The following is a 26,467-nucleotide window of genomic DNA, read 5'->3' on the forward strand; positions in this document are numbered from 1 at the left end:
TGCAGAAAAGAAAAGACTGAAAAGAACCATGTGCATAATTCTTCAATTTAAAAATGTAAACTTTCTATTCACAGAGTAAATCATGACGTTTGAGGGGGGGGGGGTGTCCTCACCGTTGTCCCCTCCTCCGAAGGACCACACGGTGCGTCCATCCTTGGACAGAGCGATGGTGTGGGAGCTGCCACACGACACCTCCCCCACGTTGCTGACGTCTTTGACCAGGGTGGGGATGTTGCGGCTGTTGCTGTCGCCGTGACCTGAGCAACAGAAAACGTCCTTTTAACGTCTCAAAGTGACAGCTGACGTTCTCTTTGTCCCCTGAAGGAGGACGAAGGAGTTCTGGGACTTACCTAGTCTCCCAAAGTCTCCTTCCCCCCACGTGTACAGCTCTCCGTCCTCACTGACTGCAGCGCTGTGTCTGTAGCCAGCAGACACACACACCACCACCTGACCCCCCCCACACACACAATGAAATAATCAAAAGATAATAATAAACTAGACATACTGGAGTAGAGTACCTCATCAACCTGAGCAGCATAAAAGGACTTTAAAGTTCACATCTGGATGAGGTGCAGAGGTTGAGGTCCTACCTTCCCCTGCAGCGGGCCCTGGATCAGTTTGGGGTACTTCTGCGTGGAGCTGTTGCCGTGGCCCAGCTTGCCGTAGTCCCCGTCCCCCCAGCTGAAGACCTCCCCCTCCGTGGTGAAGGCCAGCGTGTGGCCGTCCGAGCCTTTGGAGGAGGAGACCTTCTTGATGGCGCGGTGGGGCTCGAAGGTGAGCTTCTTCAGCGTGGACTGGTTGTTGGAGTCGCCCAGGCCCAGGCGCCCGTAGCTGCCTTTACCGCAGGCCCGCACGGAGCCATCGGAGGAGATCACGAAGGTGCAGTACTGGCCCGCCTCGATCTGCGGGAGTGGGGAGCGAACGAGGGGGGGTGGAGAGTGAGTACTCCATACTTACCTCACACATTGTACTTTCACATTGTTTACTAGAGTACAACGTTGTTCTTCATTTCCTGACTCTCTCTCTTTGCTCTCTCTCTCACCGTCTGTGCGTCGGCGAAGCTCGCCGCCAGCTTGGGCTGCAGGATCTTCTCCTGCGTCCCCTCCACCAGCTGGTGGCTGCTGTTGCTGCCCCACACGTACACCTCGCAGGTCTCCGACACCACGGGGGCCTCGCCGGTCTGGATGCTGTCCGGGCTGACGCAGGTGCGAGAGTAGTCCGACGCCATTCGGCACACCTGGGGGGGGAGAAGGGTGGTGGTTGGAGAAGCTCTGTGAGCGATCCATCTCTTCTGATGGAAGACAGAATTACTCGTATGGATCTAGGTGAAGGCTATCAGCATGTGGAGGCGTCTTATTTACAGTATAAAGTCAAAAATACTTCTCAAAGGGCCTTACTTCTTCCAGGAGACACAGTGCGGCTTCGTACAGGGAGCACAAGCCATCAGAGGTCCGTGAGGGTTCTCTCCACTGGCTGCGATCTGCCGAGGAGCCCTGAGACGGTTCACACATTTAAATCATCACACCGCACAGGACCGTGACGCAATTAGAATCCGTTTCCTCCTGCTTGTCTCCATTTGGTTGGTTAGAATACTCCCAGTAGTGTATGTTTACTCACCAGAGAGCGCCTCATCTGCATGAGGATGTTCATGAAACAATCGTATCCGATGAGCCCCTCTTGGCTCGGCTTCTTCTCCTCCATCGCGCTGACCACGGCCGATGCAGCCAACGCCATCTCGATCCACTCCAGCAGGTAGCGCAGGGAACCCCTCTGGGAGGCCAGCCCCAGCAGCAGCTCCGAGGCCAGCCGCCGCCCTAGGATGTCCGCCCCGGAGTTGGGCATGGTCACGCCCTTCAGGAAGGAGGTGACCTGGGCCAGGCAGTCCAGGCCCATCGGCGGGATCTTGCTCTCGTTGGCCAGAGACAGCGGCGGCAGGGAGCTGACCACGTCGATGGCCGTGTGAATGACGTCGTTGCACAAGTTTATGCCGCCTGCGGCGCCCCCGCCGGGGCCGGGCGGCGCCGGCATCATCCAGCTCTGGCGCAGCAGGGCGAAGAGGAGGCTGAGGCCCGTGCGGACGCCCATCTCGATGAGGGCGTCGGTGCTGGAGCGCGGCCGCTCGCTGACGGAGTGCAGGTCGGCCGAGCCGGAGCTGCTCTCCGAGGAGTGCTGCTGCTGCTTGATCTTTCCTTTGTCGTGGTACTTGTTGGAGAGCGCGTAGAAGATGCGCTGCAGCACCAGCACGCGTTTGCGCAGGGCGGCGGCGAAGGGAGAGTCAGAGCAGACCATCTTGGCCAAGGCCAGCTGGCTGCTGAGCAGCGCGTCCAGGTAGTGCTCCTGCTCATCGCTGGAGAGGGACTCGCGCTCAAAGTCCGGGAGCTGGGGCCCTTTCAGGCACAGCACCTGCTGGGGCAGCAGCACGGCCTCTTTGCTGGCCAGCAGCTTGGAGTAGAGCACCAAGACGCCGTCCCGCGTGGCGATCGACTCGCTGTCCTCGGTGATCCATGAGCCGTTCAGGTGCTCCAGCCATTTGAGCTTCACCGGGGGGATCATTAAAGCCATGTCACTCTGGAGCCATCAGTCCTGAAAGCATCGAGTCAGCATTATACTAACCGGCCAAATCGAGCTTTGCAAACAGTCATTTGGATTTGCAAAATAGGGCTATATCAAATAATGAGAAAAAACAATCTTCATTTTGAGGTTATTAAATGTTTTCATTTTGCATGATTGGTACTAACATCGATACATCCGCAGGATGATATTGTGAATCGACAAAACCAAATATATAGAAAATAATGTAGGTTATTTATAGCGCAGTAAATGAATGGTGTACTGAGGGAGCGATGCTCGCTGTTAGTGAACTAAACACATGAACCTTTGCATAACAGGTCAGAGAAAGTCCAGACTCTGCTTCACAGAATCAATAAGAAAAAAAAACAACAGTTTCTCTGTTTCTCTGCAGTTCGACTTTCTCCTGCTGCCTCACCCTCTCACAATGATCACATCTCTACATGGTCTCACCCTCTCACGTTGATCACATCTCTACATGCTCTCACCCTCTCACAATGATCACATCTCTACATGGTCTCACCCTCTCACGTTGATCACATCTCTACATGCTCTCACCCTCTCACAATAATCACATCTCTACATGCTCTCACCCTCTCACAATGATCACATCTCTACATGCTCTCACCCTCTCACAATAATCACATCTCTACATGCTCTCACCCTCTCACAATGATCACATCTCTACATGCTCTCACCCTCTCACGTTAATCACATCTCTACATGGTCTCACCCTCTCACGTTGATCACATCTCTACATGCTCTCACCCTCTCACAATGATCACATCTCTACATGCTCTCACCCTCTCACAATGATCACATCTCTACATGCTCTCACCCTCTCACAATGATCACATCTCTACATGGTCTCACCCTCTCACGTTAATCACATCTCTACATGGTCTCACCCTCTCACAATGATCACATCTCTACATGGTCTCACCCTCTCACAATATTCACATTTCTACATGGTCTCACCCTCTCATGTTGATCACATATCGACATGGTCTCACCCTCTCATGTTGATCGCATCTCTACATGGTCTCACCCTCTCACGTTAATCACATCTCTACATGGTCTCACCCTCTCACAATGATCACATCTCTACATGGTCTCACCCTCTCACAATATTCACATTTCTACATGGTCTCACCCTCTCATGTTGATCACATATCGACATGGTCTCACCCTCTCATGTTGATCGCATCTCTACATGGTCTCACCCTCTCACAATGATCACATCTCTACATGCTCTCACCCTCTCACAATGATCACATCTCTACATGCTCTCACCCTCTCACAATGATAACATCTCTACATGCTCTCACCCTCTCACAATGATCACATCTCTACATGGTCTCACCCTCTCACGTTGATCACATCTCTACATGCTCTCACCCTCTCACAATGATCACATCTCTACATGCTCTCACCCTCTCACGTTGATCACATCCCTACATGGTCTCACCCTCTCACAATGATCACATCTCTACATGGTCTCACCCTCTCACGTTGATCACATCTCTACATGCTCTCACCCTCTCACAATGATCACATCTCTACATGCTCTCACCCTCTCACGTTGATCACATCTCTACATGCTCTCACCCTCTCACGTTGATCACATCTCTACATGCTCTCACCCTCTCACGTTGATCACATCTCTACATGCTCTCACCCTCTCACAATGATCACATCTCTACATGCTCTCACCCTCTCACAATGATCACATCTCTACATGCTCTCACCCTCTCACGTTGATCACATCTCTACATGCTCTCACCCTCTCACAATGATCACATCTCTACATGGTCTCACCCTCTCACAATGATCACATCTCTACATGCTCTCACCCTCTCACAATGATCACATCTCTACATGGTCTCACCCTCTCACGTTGATCACATCTCTACATGCTCTCACCCTCTCACAATGATCACATCTCTACATGCTCTCACCCTCTCACAATGATCACAATTCTACATGCTCTCACCCTCTCACAATGATCACATCTCTACATGCTCTCACCCTCTCACAATGATCACATCTGTACATGCTCTCACCCTCTCACAATGATAACATCTCTACATGCTCTCACCCTCTCACGTTGATCAAATCCCTACATGGTCTCACCCTCTCACAATGATCACATCTCTACATGGTCTCACCCTCTCACGTTGATCACATCTCTACATGCTCTCACCCTCTCACAATGATCACATCTCTACATGCTCTCACCCTCTCACAATGATCACATCTCTACATGCTCTCACCCTCTCACAATGATCACATCTCGACATGCTCTCACCCTCTCACGTTGATCACATCTCTACATGCTCTCACCCTCTCACAATGATCACATCTCTACATGCTCTCACCCTCTCACAATGATCACATCTCTACATGCTCTCACCCTCTCACGTTGATCACATCTCTACATGGTCTCACCCTCACAATGATCACATCTCTACATGGTCTCACCCTCTCACAATGATCACATCTCTACATGCTCTCACCCTCTCACAATGATCACATCTCTACATGGTCTCACCCTCTCACGTTGATCACATCTCTACATGCTCTCACCCTCTCACAATGATCACATCTCTACATGCTCTCACCCTCTCACAATGATAACATCTCTACATGCTCTCACCCTCTCACAATGATCACATCTCTACATGGTCTCACCCTCTCACGTTGATCACATCTCTACATGCTCTCACCCTCTCACAATGATCACATCTCTACATGCTCTCACCCTCTCACGTTGATCACATCCCTACATGGTCTCACCCTCTCACAATGATCACATCTCTACATGGTCTCACCCTCTCACGTTGATCACATCTCTACATGCTCTCACCCTCTCACAATGATCACATCTCTACATGCTCTCACCCTCTCACGTTGATCACATCTCTACATGCTCTCACCCTCTCACGTTGATCACATCTCTACATGCTCTCACCCTCTCACAATGATCACATCTCTACATGCTCTCACCCTCTCACAATGATCACATCTCTACATGCTCTCACCCTCTCACGTTGATCACATCTCTACATGCTCTCACCCTCTCACAATGATCACATCTCTACATGGTCTCACCCTCTCACAATGATCACATCTCTACATGCTCTCACCCTCTCACAATGATCACATCTCTACATGATCTCACCCTCTCACGTTGATCACATCTCTACATGCTCTCACCCTCTCACAATGATCACATCTCTACATGGTCTCACCCTCTCACGTTGATCACATCTCTACATGCTCTCACCCTCTCACAATAATCACATCTCTACATGCTCTCACCCTCTCACAATGATCACATCTCTACATGCTCTCACCCTCTCACGTTAATCACATCTCTACATGGTCTCACCCTCTCACAATGATCACATCTCTACATGGTCTCACCCTCTCACAATATTCACATTTCTACATGGTCTCACCCTCTCATGTTGATCACATATCGACATGGTCTCACCCTCTCATGTTGATCGCATCTCTACATGGTCTCACCCTCTCATGTTGATCGCATCTCTACATGGTCTCACCCTCTCATGTTGATCGCATATCGACATGGTCTCACCCTCTCATGTTGATCGCATATCGACATGGTCTCACCCTCTCATGTTGATCGCATATCGACATGGTCTCACCCTCTCATGTTGATCGCATATCGACATGGTCTCACCCTCTCATGTTGATCGCATATCGACATGGTCTCACCCTCTCATGTTGATCGCATATCGACATGGTCTCACCCTCTCATGTTGATCGCATATCGACATGGTCTCACCCTCTCATGTTGATCGCATATCGACATGGTCTCACCCTCTCATGTTGATCGCATATCGACATGGTCTCACCCTCTCATGTTGATCACATATCGACATGGTCTCACCCTCTCATGTTGATACCATCTCTCTGCCACTCCTTTCCGGTGACGACAGCCACACCGATGAGGTGTTTAGATTCTACAATGTGATTGATCACAGCTAGCTAGCTAGCTTGCTAACCGGACCGGTGCTCTCGCAGCCACTGCCCGATGCTAACATTCATTTACTTTACATGTTCTTCTGAGGTCGTTATCCCCCGACTAACCATCGCGTTAGCTAACCACTCACATAAGACAGCTAGCTTTGAGCTAACCTGCTTGTTGTGCCAGATTAGGAGGGGCAAGACTCCCTGTTGTGATAAGCACCGACGGCTGACCGGGTTAATACACATCACTGACATCCCCAGCATGACATTTACAAACACGCCACTGTTACAGTGACGTAATATAACATTAGTTAGTAACAGTGAGTTTGTTTTGTAACCGCTGTCAACAGACGCTACTGTTTATGTTAGCTAGCCAGCGTTAGCTAACTTCCCTCCCGTCACTCAGCTAGCAGAGCACAACACACAGCACGGAAGAGTGACACGAAACCGAGCAAGTACGACAGGGAGGTGACAGACGAGGTGACAGGCGAGGTACCGGAGACAGTCGCCCCGAGGTGCATCCCTGTCATAACAAAGCTATTTTAGCTGCAGCACCAAGATCCGCAGTATCATAGCTAGGTTAGCACGCTAGCTACCGCTCTCTGGTTAGCTTGAATAAATATAAAATAGCAGCACCTCGCTCACCGGTTAAACCGCCGAAGGGCCTGTCCTCGTAGGTGCTTTGTGTTTCACACAGTGCACGTCACGACCAGTCCGGTGTCGGTAAACGTTATAGTGAAAGGAGACATGCACGGGTGTGTTTCCATGCCTTTCCCGAACCGCCTCTCCCCTTCCACTGCAGGTCCGCTCAGCCCGACACGCACGCACGCACACACGCGCAGGGCTGCGGTCTGCCTGTCTGTCTCTCTGCCTGTCTGCCTGTCATTCTGTCTCCCTGACTGTCTCTCTCCCTGTCTGTCTGTTAGTATGTCTGTCTGTCTGTCTGGCATTCATTCTGTCTCCCAGACTGTCTGTCTGTCTGTTAGTATGTCTGTCTGCCTGTCTGTCAGCCTGTCTGTCTGTGGGCCACAGGGACAAGGGGATCAATAAGTGATGCCATCTGGTTTAATGTCGTTCCTAATTCCTGATTCTACTTTCCCCAAGCGAGTTAAATTTATTTATTTATTTATGAATTGTTGCACAATATTTAAAAAAAGCAGGAGACTGGAAGTGAGTAAGATGTGCTTCCTTTGTGTATTTTCAGTTATACAATAGTGTAAAACACATATTATGAACACATTATAATAAAAACAACATCTAATATACTGTATATAACTATATTTTTAAATCCATGTATCACACACACACACACACATATATATATATATATATATATGTTTTGTACAACTTGTTTGTTGGGTAGAATGGGTTTTGAGTAATGAGTCATAATGAACACACGCCCAGGCCCCCTGCTGTGAGAGGGCTTCTAAAGGGACCCTGGTGGTAGGAGACACTACTGCTTTAGTCCTCCGGGGGGCGCTACAATCAACCACAAATAAAGGTTATTGTAGTAAATAAAGAAAAAGCCACTTCATCTCCTTCAGTAAAAGTTATGCTGAGAGGACTTGGCTTTTTGAACATTTCCTTATTTTCGGCATGTAAATGTTTATCTTCAGTCCTTTATATTCGATCATCAAAAAGTACGAAGCATCAATCCAAGGATTACTATGGCAATAAACGTACTATAAACGTACTATAAACATAATAAACATACTATGGCAATAAACGTTTCCTAAATTCAAAGTTGTTTATTGACGTCATGCCACACAGGGATGCTGTTGTGGCCCGTTTGCAAACCAACAAAATACAAGAGAAACATTGTGCATCGTTTTTGACTGTCTTTGAGCACCAAGCATCATGATGTAGACACAGAGTCCACCTCCTGTGGTCCAATCAGAGTCCATCTCCTCTGGACCAATCAGAGTCCTGCTCCTGCATCAGCGGCTTGGTCCTGGACCATGATGGATTCGCGTCTCTGTGAAGATGTTGACTCAACCTCCCACTGTTTTCATCCTCCTTGTTTGTGCTGTCACCGGACACTATGCAGCCAGGTGCATGCTGGGTAGTGGAGTAGCCTCAGGTGAGCTGGGTTAGAAATACCGGCCGCTGTCATCATCTCTGCTGTCCAGCTTCAAGGTCCAGGTTGATCCCGGTCAGCAGCTCTCCTCCCCGGGAGCGGTTCAGCAGCTCCTTCAGGGCTTCGTTCACGTCGTCGTTGAAGACGGTGGAGAAGCTGCAGCCGGTGTGACCTCCTCCTCCTCCTCCTCCGTCCGCGGGGAAAGAACCCATCACCTCCTGCACCCACTTCAGCTCGTTGGCGAGCTCCAGACGCAGCGCCTCGAAGTGGCTCTGCCTCTCCCGGTAGCGGCCGCTGACGGCGCCGAGGCCGGAGCCGAAGGCCCGCATGTCGTCCTGCAGGCTCCTCTTGAGGGCCTCCACCTTGCGGAACTCGTAGCGGATCTGCGAGAGCTCGTGGCGGACGCCTTCGCTCTCCTCCTTGTACCAGGCCTCCTTCTCGTTGTAGATGGACACCGTGGCGTCGATGTCCTCCTGCAGGGAGTCGTGGGCCGCCGCGAGCCGGGCGAAGGAGCCCTCCATCTGGTCGATGTCCTCCACCACCTGGGCGAAGCGCTCAAAGTTGACGTAGGTGTTATTGGGCGGCATGCTGGAGTGGGACTTGATGGTGTACTCCCTCAGGCGCGTGGTCTTCAGCTGGCGGCGCTCCCGCTTCTTGGGTTCCTGAGCTTTGCTCTCCTCCTTGTGCTCGTTGGACTTTGAGAGGAAGGAGACACGAGTACAGTCACTGGCGTCACGTCGTGATCTTACTTCTGATTCAGGGAATCACAAAGTGACCGGAAGTGACCCCATTTGGACAGAGGAGGATGACTCTAAATGGACACATCATGCTGTATTGAAGAAGACTAGAGACACGTCACTCCTCCTGCGTCCGAAAATGGTCACTTCTGTTCATCAAGGCCACAACCGTAAGGGAAATATTTTAAATAACGTCTTAACTTTACCTTGATCCATGGGTGATTAAGAGCATCTTGAATAGTTAATCTTTTCCTGTAAGACAAAAGGAAGGTTACTATCCTGCGCTGATTCTGGGGACCACTAACTTCATGTCTGACTTCTTGTCCTCCTCCAGCAGCTGGCTGATGAACTTCTTGGCCGCCGCGCTGGTGTGGCCGAAGAACTCCTCGTCGAACTCGTAGTTCACGGCGGAGATGTTGCCCAGCGTGTCCTGCTTGGTCTCCCCGAGGAAGGGCGACGCGCCGCTCAGCCTGCAACAGGGACGTCACACAACTTCAGGGTCATGACCCCTGAGGGAGGCGGGGGTGCTGTGTGGGATCACTTGCAGGATGTAGGTGATGACCCCGACGCTCCACATGTCCGCCTCCAGGCCCAGCGGCTCGTAGTTCACGATCTCCGGCGCTGAGGAGGACACAACGCGCCCATGAGCTCAGGTGCTCACCTGGAGAACCTCACCTGGGTTTCTGTGCTTTCTTACCTACGAACTCAGGAGTCCCGAAGATGTTCTTGAACTCGACGCCGGCTTCGATCTTGTGGGCGAGGCCGAAATCGATGAGTTTGATTCTGGGCAACGGCGCGTTCTTGTCCAGCAGCATGATGTTCTCAGGCTGCAGGTGAGAGAAGAAGAAACTTAACTGCATTCGCTATCATATATAAAGATATAAAACTCATCGTTTCACACAAAGCCAAGTCCTTTTATGTAGATGTAACTAGTGGAAGTAACCATCTCTCCTCCACAGCAGGAGGACACACGTGATGTATCGGGTCTCTTTGTAGTCCATTTGAGTCTCTTCATTATTATGTAAAGGGTTGATCATTTTACGGCATAGTTTTCATAGATAAATGGTATTCGTTTATATCATATTATAAATGGTATAAACTATTTAAGCATTAACACATACATTTGTTGTGTACATAGTGTCTCGTCTGGACCCACCTTGAGATCAAAGTGGGCTATTTTCTTGGCGTGGAGGTAGTTGACCCCCTGGAGGATTTGCTTGATGAACTGAGTGGCCTCCTCCTCGCTCAGAGACTCCTTCTGCGCCAGGAAGTCAAAGAGCTCCCCCCCAGAGACCCTGGAAGACAGAGCCGTATGGTCCACTCCTTGAAGTCACTGCAGGAAACGTGTGCTTTGTGGGTTGGAGTTTGCGTGGGGCGCCCCCTGTGGCCGCAAGTGGAAATGTCTCTGAGCACCAGAACGTCTGAGGAGGTATCTCCAGGAGTTCTGTTAGTTAAAGGTTTAAACTCCTTCCAATCAATGAACTGTGACAGTTAATAAAACTTCTGGTTTTGACCTTTGAGGGTTGAATGTTCACACAAAAGAGGAACTGCACACGCAGTTTCTTTTGTATCAAATGCACCATTCAGGGTGTTTTTCACTTACTTTCATCCAGACAATTAGACAAAGCAGAGGATTTATTCCTTCCTGCTTTTATTTTGGTGCGATTTGCGTGGCTTTTATTCATCCACAGTTTATAACCGTGATACAAGCACGCACAACGCTAAGCTAAATGCACACCGGGCTGCGGAGGAGCTGCTGCTCCTAAAGAGGCCCCTCACTCACAGCTCCAGGATGAGCACCACGTCGGTGCGGTTCTCGTAGACGTCGTGCAGGGTGACGATGTTGGCGTGCTGGGTCTGCCGCAGGATGTCCACCTCCCGCTCGATCTCCTCCCGCCGCACGCCGCGCGAGCTCGCCATGCTCTGCCGCTTCTTGATGAATTTGGCGGCGAATTCCAGACCGGAGCTTTTCTCTCTGCATTGCTTCACGATGGCGAACTGGCCGCTGACACAGTAATCATGGATCTAATCAGGGATTTAGAAGCTCCTACTATAAAATGTATTCTGTTTCTTCCACCATGTCCACCATGTCTTTCTAATTCAGAAGGTCAAAGGGCGCTACAGCTGCACCCCTTCATTCTGCTTCACTTGACTGGTAATCTAACGCTGCACTTCCTGAGGAGCAGAAATAGCTGCAGCTAAAGATAGCAGCTCCACTCACACAGCCAGGTCCTCACTGTGAGGAACACAAACTCACCAGAATCACAACGTACACAGTTACAGCGATTGAGCAGTTTCACCGCCACATGCTGCACAATCAGAGCAGGCCGCTGACGTCATGACTCCCAGAATGCATTGCTTTCACAGGAGGTCAGAGTTACAATTAAGTGGTTACAAATGGTGCTGCAACTGTATTTATACTTTTTATTACAATTTAAAACTTTAGTGTTGCACCTCCAAAGAAAAGAATGATATCTGGGATACGTTTAATATTAATATTACAGACGTCTGACTCATTGATAACAACACCAACAATATATGATACAGATAACGGAAGGAAGAAGTATAAAGAAGTATATTTTTTAAAGAAAACAAAAAAGATACATTTTCCCACTAATAGATTCTTTGAAATATATATATAGTTATAAATATGCAAAAAAAGGTTATCAGAGGAAGTTATTGTGATCCTGATTTCCACTAAAGATCTTTTTTAGATTAAATTAATAATAGAAATATTGGCTGTGGTGAAGTAAATGATGTTCTTACCTTCCCAGCTCTTCACCGATTTGATAGAAGTCCTCCACTCTCTGTTGTTTGAATGAGTCCATGATAAAACCTTCTCTGAAGGGCAAACAGTGATTTGATTTATTATAAGAAGAAAGACCAATGACTCTTAAAATCAATGTGACACTAAATGAAAAAAGGTGTTGTTAAATATCGTAAAACATGCCGTTGGACCCTGAAGCACGAGACTAATAGTGAGATAATAAAAGACACGAAATGTCCTTCGGGGTTCAAAGTGTCCCGTCCCGGTGGTGGACAGCTGCGTCTCTCCACGACGAGTCCAGCCCGCGAGCCGCTGACTGACGTCACACCTCGGTTTAAAGTGGCATTGCTCATAATTTAATTTGAACTTTTCATTTTTCTTAATGTAGCCTACCGCTGTAAATGCTTTCTGGATTCACAGCCTTTCGTCACACAATTCAAACGTCTTTAATGAAATGACGTATATTGGGTTCATGCCGAATGGAAAACGGACCAATACCGAGTCGGAAGATCCAGACGAAAGCTTCTAAACCTCTGACGTCACCGCCTAATCGTTCATTCCCTTTCTCTGTCAGTATAGCGCCACCATTAGGTTTGCACTGAGAGCAACATCCTTATAAAATGTCTTCAGTGCTTCTTTGGTTCAGACATCCATGTTCCTCAGAGGATGGATTTCAATACTTTGGAGACCTCAAAGCTTTCGTTTATTACCAACTTACCTGAACTTGTGGTTCCAGGTCTGAACCTTTTGGGTTTTAAACCACACACACACACACACACACACACACGTTCCTCCAGTATGTACACGTAGTAAAGGTTCATCGGATAAAAAGAGAACAAACTAACAGGAACCGCTCCTGAGTCATCTGCGCATCCGTTAAAACAAAGGCGCTGTTCAGAAGGTCGGCGCGCGCGAGGGAAACATGCAAATGACGCGTCTGCTCCACGTTCCGCGGGTCCACGAGGCGCGTGCACGGCGCGCCTCACACCGCGCTCAGGATGGAGAAGATGCGGGCGGAGGACGGGGGCCAGAGGGAGCTGGTCCAAAGGTGGTTCACGGAGACGCAGGCGCCGCTCGTCCTGCACCACGGGACCTTCCCGGACTGGTTCAAAGGCTTCGCGGCCCGGAGGTAAGGTCTCCATGGTACCCGACCCAATACCCCCCATGCATGAACGCGTTATTCTCATCCGACGATGCGATGGGTTACCACTCAAATAATGATCGTGATATGAGTGGCCTTCAATGCCAGACTTGGGCTTACACTTCTTCAAAAGGCTTATTGCTACTTTTCTTAATTAAGTGATTACTTACTTCACCTCTGATGTTATTATGATAACGTTTTAGGAACATGAAGTGAGGGGGATGTACCATAAGCTAAAACTAAAACAAAGAAGTCTGTTGGTTCCACGTCTCGAGGTCAGAGGTCACGTGTGAGACCACAACTGTTCTGGTGGTTTTTGCTAGTTTTACTAACAAAATGTACTTAAATGTATGTTGAGAAACGTTGATTGGGGCGCCCCCTGTGGACTAAAGGGGTAGTGTCTCTAACGCCAGAGTCCCTTTAAAGAAACCTCAGCAGGGTCTCACAGTCTGCCCCTCTCAGTCCTGGTCCACAGTGGACTGGTCTCTGCTGGAGGATCTGGGTCTGTCCACAGTGGACTGGTCTCTACTGGAGGACCTGGGTCTGTCCACAGTGGACTAGTCTCTGCTGGCGGACCTGGGTCTGTCCACAGTGGACTAGTCTCTGCTGGAGGATCTGTCCACAGTGGACTAGTCTCTGCTGGAGGATCTGGGTCTGTCCACAGTGGACTAGTCTCTGCTGGAGGATCTGGGTCTGTCCACAGTGGACTAGTCTCTGCTGGAGGATCTGGGTCTGTCCACAGTGGACTAGTCTCTGCTGGAGGATCTGGGTCTGTCCACAGTGGACTAGTCTCTACTGGAGGACCTGGGTCTGTCCACAGTGGACTAGTCTCTGCTGGAGGATCTGGGTCTGTCCATAATGGACTGGTCTCTGCTGGAGGATCTGGGTCTGTCCATAATGGACTGGTCTCTGCTGGAGGATCTGTCTGGTTTCACCAGATGCCCAAATCTTCTCTCTGATGGTCTCTTTTCCTGGTGGAGGCCTATGTGGGTCGAGGACTAAACAGAGACTGGTGCGTAGAGGACCAGGACTAAACAACCATTGATTGTTCAGCTTGTATCTCTCACAGGAAACAGGTTATTTTAAAGCCTGATTTGTTTAACGGGTTCCTCTCTGGGCTTCAGGGAGACGGAGGATCTACTGAGCGATAAAGCTCCGGGCTGTTTCCTCATCCGCCTCAGTGACCGAGCCATCGGCTACGTCCTGTCCTACAAGTGAGAGGAACACCCATGAAGGTCTCACCTTTTGATCCATCTCAGCGGGCCTAACTTCTCCTCTCCCTCCCTCCGAACCAAAGGGGCCTCGACCGGTGCCGCCATTTCGTCATCACCCAGAACCCGGAGGGACAGTTTGTGATAGCAGGAGACTGTCAGCCGCACGGAAGCCTGGGCGAGCTGATCCAGCATTACAGGCTGACCCCCATCCAGCCCTACGGAGAGCACCTGACCTCCAGCTGGTCCCAGGTGAGGGGGGCTTTTACCTGTCGCAGGTTTGTTCATTTACTCATGGGAGTCATTGTCGGCACCAAAGTCCAAGTGCCTGTACAACATGGTGGTGGTCCCAGGAGGAAGAATCCCAATGGCTCTGGTGGTTAAATTCTCATGTGGCTTCCAGAGAGATAGTTCTATATTTGGGGGCTTTTCATGACAAATAACTGTTGTTCAGCAACGTGAAAGCCTTTTCATAATTCATTTCCTCTTTGAGTCGATTTTGAGACCAAATCGAACGTCACGTTTCCACACGGCACAATGTGCCCTTTTGGACTGAAGATTTCATTTGTGTGGCAATGACGCTGCTCAGTGTCCCCAGGTGAGCGCAGGTGACACAGACGAGCTGTACGACGTGGTGAACTACAGCGCCAAGGGGGCGCCCGGCCTCAGCGTCCGAGCTCTGCGGACTCTGTGGGACAACAAGCACGATCCCCACGGCAACCACGGCGCCGTGCAGCAAAGCGACGCCCCGGCGGTCGACCCCCCCGCCTTGCCGTCTAAACTCAACAGCAGGAAGCTGACGGGGACGATGTCCCTCTCGCAGGTAGCAGAGACGAGGAAGGAAGGAAGGAAGGAAGGAAGGAAGGAAGGAAGGAAAGAGACCTTTTACGGCTCCTTTTCTGTAACCAGTGTAGCATCAAAGCATGGCGGGCTAAACAGCTAGCTAGCTAGCTTGGCGGCTGCCTGTCACCTCGCTGACTAGCCGGACAACATTTTACGGCCCTCGCCATGGCAACTAACCACAAACACCGCTCCGTTTGTTCACGTCTAGTGACGAGAGAAAACGGGTCAATGTCCAATCAGAAGATGGCTCTGCTTCTCTCTTGATTTATTCCCTCAGTAAACATTGTAAACATGAGTTTATGGTCTCAGTCTCTAAGTCTTCTTCAATGCAGCATGATGTTCATTTAGTGCAAGGTTAGCGGTTTGAACCCTGGCTCCATGTAGTGATGGTCCACCAGTGTCAAGTGCTTTAGGGCGGGGCTACACACTGATTCACCAAAATAGTAAGACATACCAGGAACAAGACAGATGAGATAACGAATTGACAGGTCTCTACTAAAGGCATCGGTTGGTTTGTTCCAGTTTCATTGGTCTTCTTCAGTGTGTCGTTGTGCTCCATCCTCCCTCCTCCACGGCCAAAACGTAGCCCGTAGCTTCAAAAGCATCTGGTGACGTAATGGTGACATATCCAGTCCGTGGTTCTACTGCGTTCTGGTCCAATGGCACTGAGCATTGCTGGTTTTGTTTCACAACAAGAAGCTCCATTAAAAAGAGGGGACAGTGTGGAGGTAACGCGTCCTGCCTTTGTGTCCTTCAGGGCGTTCCTTCAGTTCCAAAGAGAGGCCTCCTCTCGGCCTTCTCCCTGCGAGGCCCTTTGCCCGACACAACACCCCAAACCCAGACCGACCCGGGGGGGTCAGAGGGAGTCCGGGGAAACACCAGTCCAACGGCAAAAGATTCCTTCTTCCCGCTTTATCCCGAGATCAGGAGCACATCTCTACTGGCGCTGGGCCACGGCAGCGTGGAGGAGGAGGAGGAGGAGGAGGAGGAGGAGGAGCTCCCTCCACCCGCACCAACATCTCCCTCACCAGCTCCTCCGGAGACGACCCCGTGTCTCACCTACTCCCTCCACCAGCCCGACCTGCACGTGGTCCGGTCCAACCCACTGTACCAGGCCTCCAGCAGCCCGGCTCAGCCGCAGGGCGTCACGTACGCCGAGATCCCCAGGAAGCCGGCGCTCGCCGCGCCGCCGGAGAACACCTACGAGTCCCCGGAGGACGTGAAGACCAAGAAGTCCCAGACCAGCTGGGGGAGAAACGTAAGTGGGGACAACCAATCAGAGATGTCGGTGTCATTGGAGGCACAGAGTGCAGAATCTAACATGGCTCCTCTTCTCTCTGTTGGCAGTACGGGAAATTAAAGAAACTCCTTCCTGATCATAAGAAGAAATGAAAAAGGAACAGAAATGTGCATTAACAATAAATCCCTTTAGGCTTCAATAAGAGTCACGTAGAACACAGAAGTTATTGTTATTTTTAGTAAAGACAATCATTTTAAAGTTATTATTTTTATTAGAAATAGTTTTTGTGGTTCTGTTGTTATTTGTGTACTTTGTTGCTTTTAAATACAAACAACTCTTTACTTAGCAAATCTTTCACTTTTCATCATGAGCTCATATTAACCTTTTTAATTATTTGTGCATATATATTTATATCAAAGTGACAAACAAGACCAGTTATAGATTTGTAATGAATTCACAGAAGTTTAGGGGTTTGATTAACTGTGTTTTGTACTTTTTGCGTGTGTATTTTAAGATAAACATATTAAAGTCTGTTAATAGGATTTTACTGCATAGTAATATAACCTCACATGCATACTTGAGTCCATTTTATGCATCTTATATATACGTCTACTCCTCTACATTCATGTGACAGCTTTAGTTTCATTTTCAGGTCAACATTTTCACACAAATGATCGTTTTTTAAAATATGATACTCTGCTGCTAAAGATAAAATCATCATACAGTATGTAAAGTAGTTCAAATGTGCTACACCACGTTGGATTAAAATGTTTAAAGGCACCAGTAACAATGTTCCAATAATATGACATTCATTTTTTGATCTCTGTAAGGAACTATTCTGCCAAATTAGTATTTTTACTTTCATTATTTCATTATACAGTGTCGTTTTTAATACTCAAGTACCCGTATTTAAGTGAGATTTCTAATGTATTTGTAACAGAGCATCTTTACACTGTATCATTGCTGTTCAGTAACAGAACACTAGCATGATCATAAACCGATGAACCTGGATGCACAGCCTGTGGTTGAGATACAGTTTGTGCGTCTCCCATCCGCGAGGTGGCGCAGTCTTCGTTTGCCTCTGACGTGCTGCCGGAATAGAAGAAGCAGAAGAAGACATTGCGGAAGTGCGGCTCCCAAACAGATTCCCGTTGGAACAGTGGATTTCTTCACATCGCCGTCCTCTCATTAAATCTCGGACTACCCGTTTCCAGCTACGACGATGGGCACCAGAGATGACGAATATGATTATTTGTTCAAAGGTAAAAACTAAATGTTTCTCGTTCCTGCCGCGGCGTCTCTCCGGTCCTGCTAGTCGATTAGCCGACGAGCTTAACGGTCCAGCTGACAGGCTATGCTAACGTAGCCGCCGTCAACCTTTGTGCTCCGAACGCTTCCCACCGAGCTCGCTGACGAATGTCATCGCGTCGAAACAACTTGCGCGGTTTGTCGCGACTTTTCGCTGAACGGCGCGCGAGGGGAGCAGCGCTATCAATACGCAGCGGCGCTTCTCCTTAAAAAAGACCGGGGCGTCTTGAATTAGCGTTAGCGGTTAGCCGCCGCTAGCTCAGCAGCACAGGGTGCGGACCTACTTCACGTCGGACACACCTCGCGTCAGCCGCTATCAGCCGCTATCACGTTATCACGACATCACGTTATCTCCACGGGAGCCGCGGCGCGAACACCGTGATTCACCACAGACACGTAAGCCGCGATGAGTTTGATGTGAGCTAACGCGCTACTCAGAGTGTTCGCATTCATGACATTAGTGCAGATGATGAGGTTACTTCACTGACGCTTTACGGTTGACAAACATATGGCTCGTGTAAACAAACATGGGTCAGCGCGCGGTCCCGTGGAGGTTCGGGGTGTGACGTCACGGTTTTGTTTGCAGTAATGCCTTAATTAAGTAGCTTTTAGTAAATTATGAATTTACGTTAGACCGTAGAAGTCTTCTAATGATCAAACTCGCAGCTAACTTGCATGTTTTATATTTCTGTTTTATATCTTATCAGCTGTCACAACTGTTAAATATATTGTAAATGTCCCACCTGTATGAGAATGATTTGCTTGGTTCCTTTCACAATATTATATGAATTATTTTCATCATGTAACCGATTTTTACACATTAACATGTAGAAGCTCATGGAGCACATTTTACTACTTGTTGTAAAGTTTATTCTCTACACCAGTCGTATGTCATAAACTGGACACATGATTTAAAAAAAGTAGATTGGAGTCAAAAATACAAGCTCTACCTCAGAGCTATAAAGTAGCGTAACATTTGAATACTATATATACTATATATACTTTAACCATTGGGGTCTGTACATTGACGTTTACATGCACCTATGTAACACAAAATAAAACATTTCTACGCTGTACTAAAAGCAAATATTGAAATGTACACGTTGATAATAAATATACATAAACTATTTTCACGTAACCTTAAAGAGGCAATGTTTTATAGTGACTTGTAATTGGACCGCTATTACTTTACCTGATCAATTGATTGAATTATTTTTAGAATTCACGGTAATCACTAAAATTTCCATATATTGCTAAATTTATCCCCAAATATGGAATAGAGGGGGAAAAATTCTACTTTCTTAATAGTGAATATTTTCTGGTTTCACATTGGTCACCAGTTTAAAGTTGACCACAAACTTATTAAGGAAATATTCCACTGTTTAGAAATGAGAATCCGAAAAATGCTGTGCGAGTGAGATCTGCAGCTACAACTTGTTTTAATTCAATTTTAAATAGTACACGTTTCTAATGTTAGCTTTTATAATGAAAGTACCAATGCCGGTTTGTACACTCCCTCTGTGTGCCAGTGGTCCTCATCGGTGACTCGGGCGTGGGGAAGAGCAACCTGCTCTCCAGGTTCACCCGCAACGAGTTCAACCTGGAGAGCAAGAGCACCATCGGCGTCGAGTTCGCCACGCGCAGCATCCAGGTGGACGGCAAGACGGTGAAGGCCCAGATCTGGGACACGGCCGGCCAGGAGCGCTACCGGGCCATCACCTCAGCGTGAGTGAGGAGGAGGAGGAGGAGGAGGAGGAGGAGGAGGAGGAAGAATCATCTGGCCCACAGTGGTGCTCAGATCTTTGGATGGATTTTTACTGAACCAATAATAAAGATCGTCAGTAGAACTTTATTTCACCCAGTGAGGGCGGATCCGCTCTTAGTATTCCACCACCGATCCGTGTAGACCTCACACACACACACACACACACACACACACACACACACACACAGTTAATCTTTGCATTTCCTGCAACACGCCTCAGAGATAACAAGCCGTTTAAACAGAGCGCCGGCAGAGACCTGCTGAGCATCATCATCCCATGCAGGTGACCAGAGACTCACCTGTGGGGGTCCGGCCCCTCTGTGCTGCAGGTACTACCGCGGGGCGGTGGGGGCCCTCCTCGTCTACGACATCGCAAAGCACCTGACCTACGAAAACGTGGAGCGCTGGCTGAAGGAGCTGAGGGACCACGCCGACAGCAACATCGTCATCATGCTGGTGGGCAACAAGAGCGACCTGCGCCACCTGCGGGCCGTCCCCACCGACGAGGCGCGGGCCTTCGCAGGTGAGACGCACGCTGCAAAAACACAGTTACAGTTACCCACAAACACCTTTTGGGGGAAAAATCAAAACGGTGCTTCAGTGTAAATTTAGTGTACTGAAGGTTTGTGGTGCAGAACTCGGACCAAAATATAAAACAAAGCAAATCACCAGAAAATCATTGTTTTATTAAGTCTCTTCTTTCTTTAAAAAACACATAATAAATAATGTAAGATTATTCATTGTTTTTAATTATGTATAATACAAATACAGCATAAAGCTTAGAGTTAGCAGATCATATCTATTACATTTTAATCTGAAAACATCTGAATTCATTTTATATTCATCACTAAAACTGCAATTTACAGATTACACATGAACACCTCATGAAATGTTCTCCTGTTCACTGAGCAGAGCCTGAACGCATCACACTAACTGAATCTGGTTGGTTACACGTTAGCTCTCCTGTTGATGGTTGTTTAGTGTTTTAATGGGTGTCATTAATGTAAGGTCTGTATGCTAATGAGCTGTAAGGTGGATCAATATGGATTTCTAGTTATAGTGACATGTATTTTTTTAGGTAATGCGTAGCCTCAACCTGTGACTCGGCGTCGTGCCTCAGGAACAGCTGCTATGAATCTTAGATCAGACTCTTTCCTTTTGATCTTTCAATCGATCCGTCGTATCACTGTGTAACGCCGCCTTATCTGATCTGCTCCTCCTCTGCTCCTCAGAGAAGAACGGTCTATCTTTCCTGGAGACGTCGGCTCTGGACTCCACCAACGTTGAGACGGCCTTCCAGACCATCCTGACAGGTAACCCCCCCCCGCCAGAACCCCCTTATTTCTCTCTGTGTACATCAACTTAAAAAGAACATCTGCATACTTTCAGACCTAAACAGCACAAATAATTTGAATAAAGTCCTATTAATTCAGAAACAAGAGGAATTAATGTTTTAAATTGGGGACTCTTTTCAGCAGCAGATGGATCCATCATTTTTAATAACTTGCAGCATTTGAATGAGAAGGTTCAGCAAGTTGGGTTCCAGGAGCCGACCCTCCAAAAAGTCATGTGTTGTACTACAAAGGTTGAAAATCCTGTATCTTGGCTGCTAAATATTTACTTTAATATAGATTTAGAAGACCTGGTTGTAAAGGTCACTCTGTCTGCTTAGGACGATGAGAAATGTTGTCTGTATTAATAATGATGTTCTCCACATGTTCACCCCCCCCCATCAGAGATCTACCGCATTGTCTCCCAGAAGCAGATGTCGGAGCGCCAGGAGAGCGACATGTCGCCTAGCAACAACGTGGTCAACATCCAAGTTCAGCCCACCGAGAACAAACCAAAGATGCAGTGCTGTCAGAACATCTAGCCCAGCTCTATCTGCTCCCCCCCCTCATCCCCCCGCCCTATCTTCTCCTCTCTCTTTCTCTTCCCACCCCCCCCCCCCCCAAAGAAAATAGACTGCCTCGCTCGTACCGCGTGGTGTGTGAGCAACGAGCCACAGCTTCCAGGCTGCGACCCGGACTCTGCATCCCTCTGTACCCCCCCCCCCCCCCCCGCTCCTTCCTACTTTTCCCAGGTAAATACATCCCAGTATAAAATGTCATGGGGTGACCCCCCCCCCCCCCTCCAAGCAGAGCCCTCTGTTGTTAGGCTCCTGCAGGACAGCAGGCGTTTCATATCACTTTAGATTCATTACTGTCGATGCGCTGACGTGTCACGAAATGTCTTAAAATATGAATGTGATTTGTTTTCTTTCTTCATACTTTGTGATGATTTCTCCACATTTTTTATGAACTCGCTCGTCTTGTCTCCTATATCGACTTATGGTATGTATATGAATTTAAAGCACATCTAAGTTGTATTCCCATAGACAAACACCCCCCCACTCTCTCTTCTTTAGTGCAATGTACTGTTTTGGAAAAACCACATGGATTGTATCGAGCGCAGCGTTTTGAGAAATTCAACCTTTTTTTTTTACTTCTTGTTGTGCATTGGCGTTGCCGCGGTAACAGTCAGATGAGAAGTTGAAGTCTTCATAGAAAACAAAAGATGGCCGCCGCGTGGTGAAATCTGGAGTCCAATGTGTCGTTTTTAAAGCTGAACGTCGGGGCTTCGTTGGTCCTAAAGGCGGCCATGTTGGACCACCCACTATGCAGAAACCAGCACATGGCTGTTTGTGTCCTTGTGCACTTCTACAGCACATGAAGCAGGAGTAGATGATTCAGCACCGTCTTAGTTATGCTCGGCACCCAACCACAGAACTGTAGGGAGGAAGTAGGAAAAGGAAACGCAAGGCTCAACCCGTCGCAATCTGCCACCTGACTCTTCACACCGCTGCTTGATTTAAGATATTTTTGTTGGGAGAATCTGCACCTCGGTGCCACTTAAAAAAGAACCAAAAGATGCTTTGGGCTCGGCTGCTTTCGAAACCTCGCTTTCCTCGACTCCTTTTTCCTCGGAGAGAGGAGTCGAGGAAACATCTTTCCCCCCCGTCACATTACGCCTACGTACACCAAGCTGCCTCTGACTTCAACACAACGCATGGCTTCCTGTTACGACTGACACTCCGGGTCGTATCGCCTTACGTAGCCAACATTTAGCGTCCTGCCGCGTGCTAGGCTATGCTATGCTAGCTAGCGTGACGAGCTAGCTGTCGCGATGCCTGATGGGGTTGGCGGACGTGTACAATGCCTGACCTGTGTGTGTGTGTGTGAGACGGAGTGTGTATTTAGAGGCAGCAGGTTGATGGGTAGCTGTGCAGCATGTGACGCTCGGCTGGCGGTGCCAATGGCGTTTTTTGGGGGGGGTCTTTCCTCTTCCTTGGACAGACGGCAGCGCCAGCCGAGCTCCTCCGGACTCACTTAGCTGCCAATCTGGACGATTTCCTCCCTCCTGGAAATATGATTTCTGATCCTGTTCCTCCATTGTTCTGTGTTTCTTTATTTTTTTTTACTATATTGAACTCTATAAATGATGTAATTCCAGTGTAAACGTGTTCGAAATGAAATTATGTCATTTCAACGGATTTGAAGGGGTTAAATGTGAGAGGGGGGTCAAAATGAATGGTTTTATGTTTTTGTACAGATTGATAAATTGTACAATTGTGTCTATATCTTAAGTTATCAGTTCATCTTAATAAAGCGCACCAGTCATAAACCTTTACATGCTTGTATTTCTTGGGTTCTTTAAGAGTTTATTCCACCTGCCTTTAACTAAAAATGCTGACCATGAGATTTAATTCTGCTGAGTAAAGTCCGAACTTCAGGTGTTAAAGCTGCCTTCTCTCTACTGAACAGTCGCCCCCCAGGTCGGAAAACACTGATTTACCAAATGAACATCATGCTGTATTGAAGAAAACTTGAAACTAAAGATTCAGACCATAAACTCATGTTTACTGAGGGAATAAATAAAGAGTCACTTTCTTTTAGATTTTGATCGGATCAGAGGAGTCGCCCCCTGGAGGTCATTAGAGAGCTTCACAGCTTTTAATGAGGTTGGCTTCATTCCGCCATGCTAAACACGCTCTAAACTCATTAGCACACACAAATGTAATGAGATCTGTAGGTTTTTGGTGATAAATCAAAAAATTGGACTAATTGAAATGTTGAGAAAGTCAGAGAACTTCACCAGTTCATCTTCATTTGATCACTTCATCACTTGATGAAGAGTCAAAAGGATTCATCCTCAACCATAAATGTCCGAAGCAATACATTTTGCTGAAATGGCTAATCCAAGATCAATAGTTCTCATATTGCTGATGAATGTGGTTGTGTGTGATCATCTCGCAGGTGATGGTGGACCCCTGACACCTAAAACCAACTCAACACCATGACAACTAAATCTGAGGAGCAAGGTTGTTAAAAAGAGGCGATATGATGATTACTAAACGCCAGCTGCGGTGTAAAAGGATATGACTCCACTCCCCTGAGCTACAACAACTTTATTCACTTTTATAACACTTAGTACTCAGTACATCAACTGAAGCTGAAACTATTTGGGTCAAAGACGTACGAGCAAGATAACATCAGAGCAAAGGGAGCGACATTTGGGAAACCGAACGTTTCCCAACCGTCACACTGATTAAGTCACACTGACTAAGTGTCAGTGTGACTTAATCGAACGTGTCAACGTTGGGATGGAAGTAACTTTGTCAACTCGTGTGTTTAAGTTACTTCCATCCCAACGTTGACACGTTATTGCCAAAGCATAATTATTATCATTTTAAATAAAGGAAAATGTGACATGTGAGAAATACACATTTTCATTATGTTTGGTAACAGAAATTCAACGATTCTGTAACAACATTAATTCATTAAATGTGAACACGTGGCTTTAATCCGCCAGTAAACAGAGTAGAAGAAGAAGAAAAGGACACCTGTAATTCCACTGTTTGGCCACTAGGTGTTGAATTTAAGCCTGGTGCACTTCAGTCCTCCAATGAACGTGGACAGAGGTCTTCAGTAATGACTTTAAACAGTTCTTTCATGTCAGGTTGTGCGTCCGGAGACCAAGACAAAATAAATATAGAGACGATATGAGGTGTCAGAAGATAATTCCTGTGAGTTCCACTGTTTGTCGATAAAACACATCAAACAGGCGTTCTGTGCGTGATGGTCGTAGTTTTTATTGTATTTTGCCATTTCATAAAAAAAGCTGCATAAAAAATGTGGTTAGATAGACGACTGTACATGTTCTTGTAGCTTTGAACTTTGACCTCCAGACAACAAATTCATCCGAGCTGGAACTATTTAGTTAAATATGGTTGAAGATCTTTTTGACAATCGATTATTCGATTGTGTGTAAATGTGCTGCTTTACTCTGGATGTGAAGACGACGTTGTGCACATCGATTCATTGAAAATCATCAACCGACAGGTTGCTCCCATGTTTACAACGAGAGGAAATAGTAAGGTAATATCGGATCTATTGTTGGCATGCACAAGAACTAATGAAAGGAAATCACAGTAATAAATGCTAGTGCACAGAACAACGGGGATCCGTCCTTTAAATATGTCAACAGGAAATAAGAGACATGTGGAAAAATACCACAGTGACTCCGGGCCTCCGGGCCGGGTAGGGGCTTCCTGGTGCTCCCGGAACAACGTTCCCGCCCAAACAAGATGTGCACACGGGGGTGGAGCCTCCCGCCACTCCGGCCGGGTCGGGGGGGTCGGGGTGGGGGGGGGCTCCGGGTCGGAACCACGGAGCGGCGGTGGGTTGTCAAACGGAGAGTCTCCCGCTCAGCAGCTTCCGCCTCCTGGGACAAAACTGGGAGGTACTGGTCCAGTCCAGTCTGGCGTGGCGGGGGTTGAGGTGGGGGGGGTGGGGGGGGCGTGTCTAGAGCAGCGAGCTGGTGGGGCTGCCGGGCAGCGCGAGGCCGAGGCTGTGAGACGGGCTCGGGCGCATCGGCAGCAGGTCGTAGTGGCTCGGGATGTGGCTGTTCCTGGGCAGATCGTACGGGTTCTGAGGGTAGCAGCCCGCCCCCTGCACCACGCTGATGCTTGGTTCTGGGGGGGGGGGGGGGGGGGGGGGGGGGTCAGTTAGTCAGTCAGGATTACATCTTCTCTTGGTTATTATTATTTGATGACAGTCTCAGTGGCTGATGGATGAAACGTAGCCAACACTCAGGATCAACAGGTTTAAGTCGACTAATCATTTAATCCACTCATCAGAAAACATTCACATTAATAAAAACACTTAAATAGTTTTCAGCCCTCAGTTAATACATTTTAATTTGTAGAAGGAAGAAAGCTTTTGCTCTTTCACACTAGATTCAGCAACTTTTAGTTCTTTAAATACAAACTGTGTGTAACTGTAGCCTTTACTGTCACCACATCTTGGACCATGTGAATAACGTGACGTACCCATGTCGTAGATGTTCCTGGTGGGCGCGGCGGCGGTCGTCGTCGTGGCGACGGCGGCGGGGGGGCAGCAGTGCGTCCCGCGGTCCCGGTGACCCGGCGACTTCATCTCCACGTAGCTGCTCTCCGAGGGCTTGCAGGCGGCTGTGCGCGTCGCTGATGGTGGCGTACGGGTTCTCGCTGTCCAGGGAGCAGGTGGAGGACAGCGAGCCCTTCATGTAGTCTGGGGGTCAAAGAGCACGCCGCGCGTTAGGAGATCAAAGGAGGAGGATGTTCTTCAGGATGAGAGACGGCGAACGACAGGTTTAACAAAGATGAACTAGAACAAGCAGCTTTTAGAGTCATCAGACGCAGGTCAAACGCTGCTGGACTACTTTTAGCGGCGGATGAACACGCGTTTGTTTTGTTCCTGGAGGAGGGTTACGTGTTAGAGTCATTGCATGAAGG

General features: G+C 48.2%; 5 protein-coding genes across 10 annotated transcripts in view; 2 read left to right on the plus strand and 3 right to left on the minus strand.

Moving 5' to 3' along the window:
- Positions 1-7,597, minus strand: part of herc1 (HECT and RLD domain containing E3 ubiquitin protein ligase family member 1) — a 38,785-nt gene extending 31,188 nt beyond the window's left edge. Inside the window, 7 exon segments of the mRNA XM_037484041.2 lie at positions 114-257; positions 351-447; positions 591-902; positions 1,043-1,237; positions 1,398-1,493; positions 1,618-2,583; positions 7,210-7,597. Coding sequence (XP_037339938.2) covers positions 114-257; positions 351-447; positions 591-902; positions 1,043-1,237; positions 1,398-1,493; positions 1,618-2,562 — 1,789 coding nt within the window. The 5' untranslated portion in view covers positions 2,563-2,583; positions 7,210-7,597.
- A 148-nt stretch (positions 7,598-7,745) lies between these two features.
- dapk2a (death-associated protein kinase 2a) lies at positions 7,746-12,936 on the minus strand. Of its 4 annotated transcripts, none has more exons than XM_037485364.2 (9): positions 12,864-12,936; positions 12,145-12,219; positions 11,162-11,383; positions 10,535-10,673; positions 10,076-10,205; positions 9,924-9,999; positions 9,696-9,848; positions 9,585-9,630; positions 7,747-9,336 (listed from the first exon to the last, which is right to left on the minus strand). In XM_037485364.2, exons 2-9 carry the CDS (start codon positions 12,204-12,206, stop codon positions 8,677-8,679), a joined length of 1,488 nt encoding a protein of 495 aa, XP_037341261.2. In that variant the 5' UTR covers positions 12,207-12,219; positions 12,864-12,936; the 3' UTR covers positions 7,747-8,676. The 4 variants fall into 4 exon arrangements, with proteins under 4 accessions (XP_037341284.2, XP_037341261.2, XP_037341253.2 ...); XM_037485356.2 differs by lacking the exon at positions 12,864-12,936 and adding an exon at positions 12,539-12,842; XM_037485378.2 differs by lacking the exon at positions 12,864-12,936 and having other exon boundaries at positions 7,748-9,336; positions 11,162-11,403; positions 12,145-12,532.
- Positions 12,937-13,115: 179 nt separating this feature from the next.
- Positions 13,116-17,490, plus strand: sh2d7 (SH2 domain containing 7). Of its 3 annotated transcripts, XM_037485419.2 has the most exons (6): positions 13,116-13,274; positions 14,411-14,500; positions 14,584-14,749; positions 15,087-15,320; positions 16,098-16,598; positions 16,688-17,490. In XM_037485419.2, the coding sequence occupies exons 1-6, from the start codon at positions 13,144-13,146 to the stop codon at positions 16,730-16,732; spliced, it is 1,167 nt and encodes a 388-aa protein (XP_037341316.2). In that variant the 5' UTR covers positions 13,116-13,143; the 3' UTR covers positions 16,733-17,490. The 3 variants fall into 3 exon arrangements, with proteins under 3 accessions (XP_037341316.2, XP_037341299.2, XP_037341307.2); XM_037485402.2 differs by having other exon boundaries at positions 16,098-17,490; XM_037485410.2 differs by having other exon boundaries at positions 15,096-15,320; positions 16,098-17,490.
- Positions 17,491-17,659: 169 nt separating this feature from the next.
- rab11a (RAB11a, member RAS oncogene family) lies at positions 17,660-23,322 on the plus strand. Its single transcript, XM_037485430.2, has 5 exons — positions 17,660-17,842; positions 19,418-19,613; positions 19,983-20,176; positions 20,886-20,966; positions 21,390-23,322. The coding sequence occupies exons 1-5, from the start codon at positions 17,803-17,805 to the stop codon at positions 21,524-21,526; spliced, it is 648 nt and encodes a 215-aa protein (XP_037341327.1). The 5' UTR covers positions 17,660-17,802; the 3' UTR covers positions 21,527-23,322.
- A 2,149-nt stretch (positions 23,323-25,471) lies between these two features.
- LOC119226938 (multiple epidermal growth factor-like domains protein 11) overlaps positions 25,472-26,467 on the minus strand; it is a 56,956-nt gene continuing 55,960 nt past the window's right edge. The window contains 3 exon segments of the mRNA XM_062561955.1: positions 25,472-25,666; positions 26,024-26,163; positions 26,165-26,243. Coding sequence (XP_062417939.1) covers positions 25,497-25,666; positions 26,024-26,163; positions 26,165-26,243 — 389 coding nt within the window. The 3' untranslated portion in view covers positions 25,472-25,496.

This window comes from Pungitius pungitius, chromosome 4, assembly GCF_949316345.1.
Source record: "Pungitius pungitius chromosome 4, fPunPun2.1, whole genome shotgun sequence".
NCBI classification, from domain to species: Eukaryota; Metazoa; Chordata; class Actinopteri; order Perciformes; family Gasterosteidae; genus Pungitius; species Pungitius pungitius.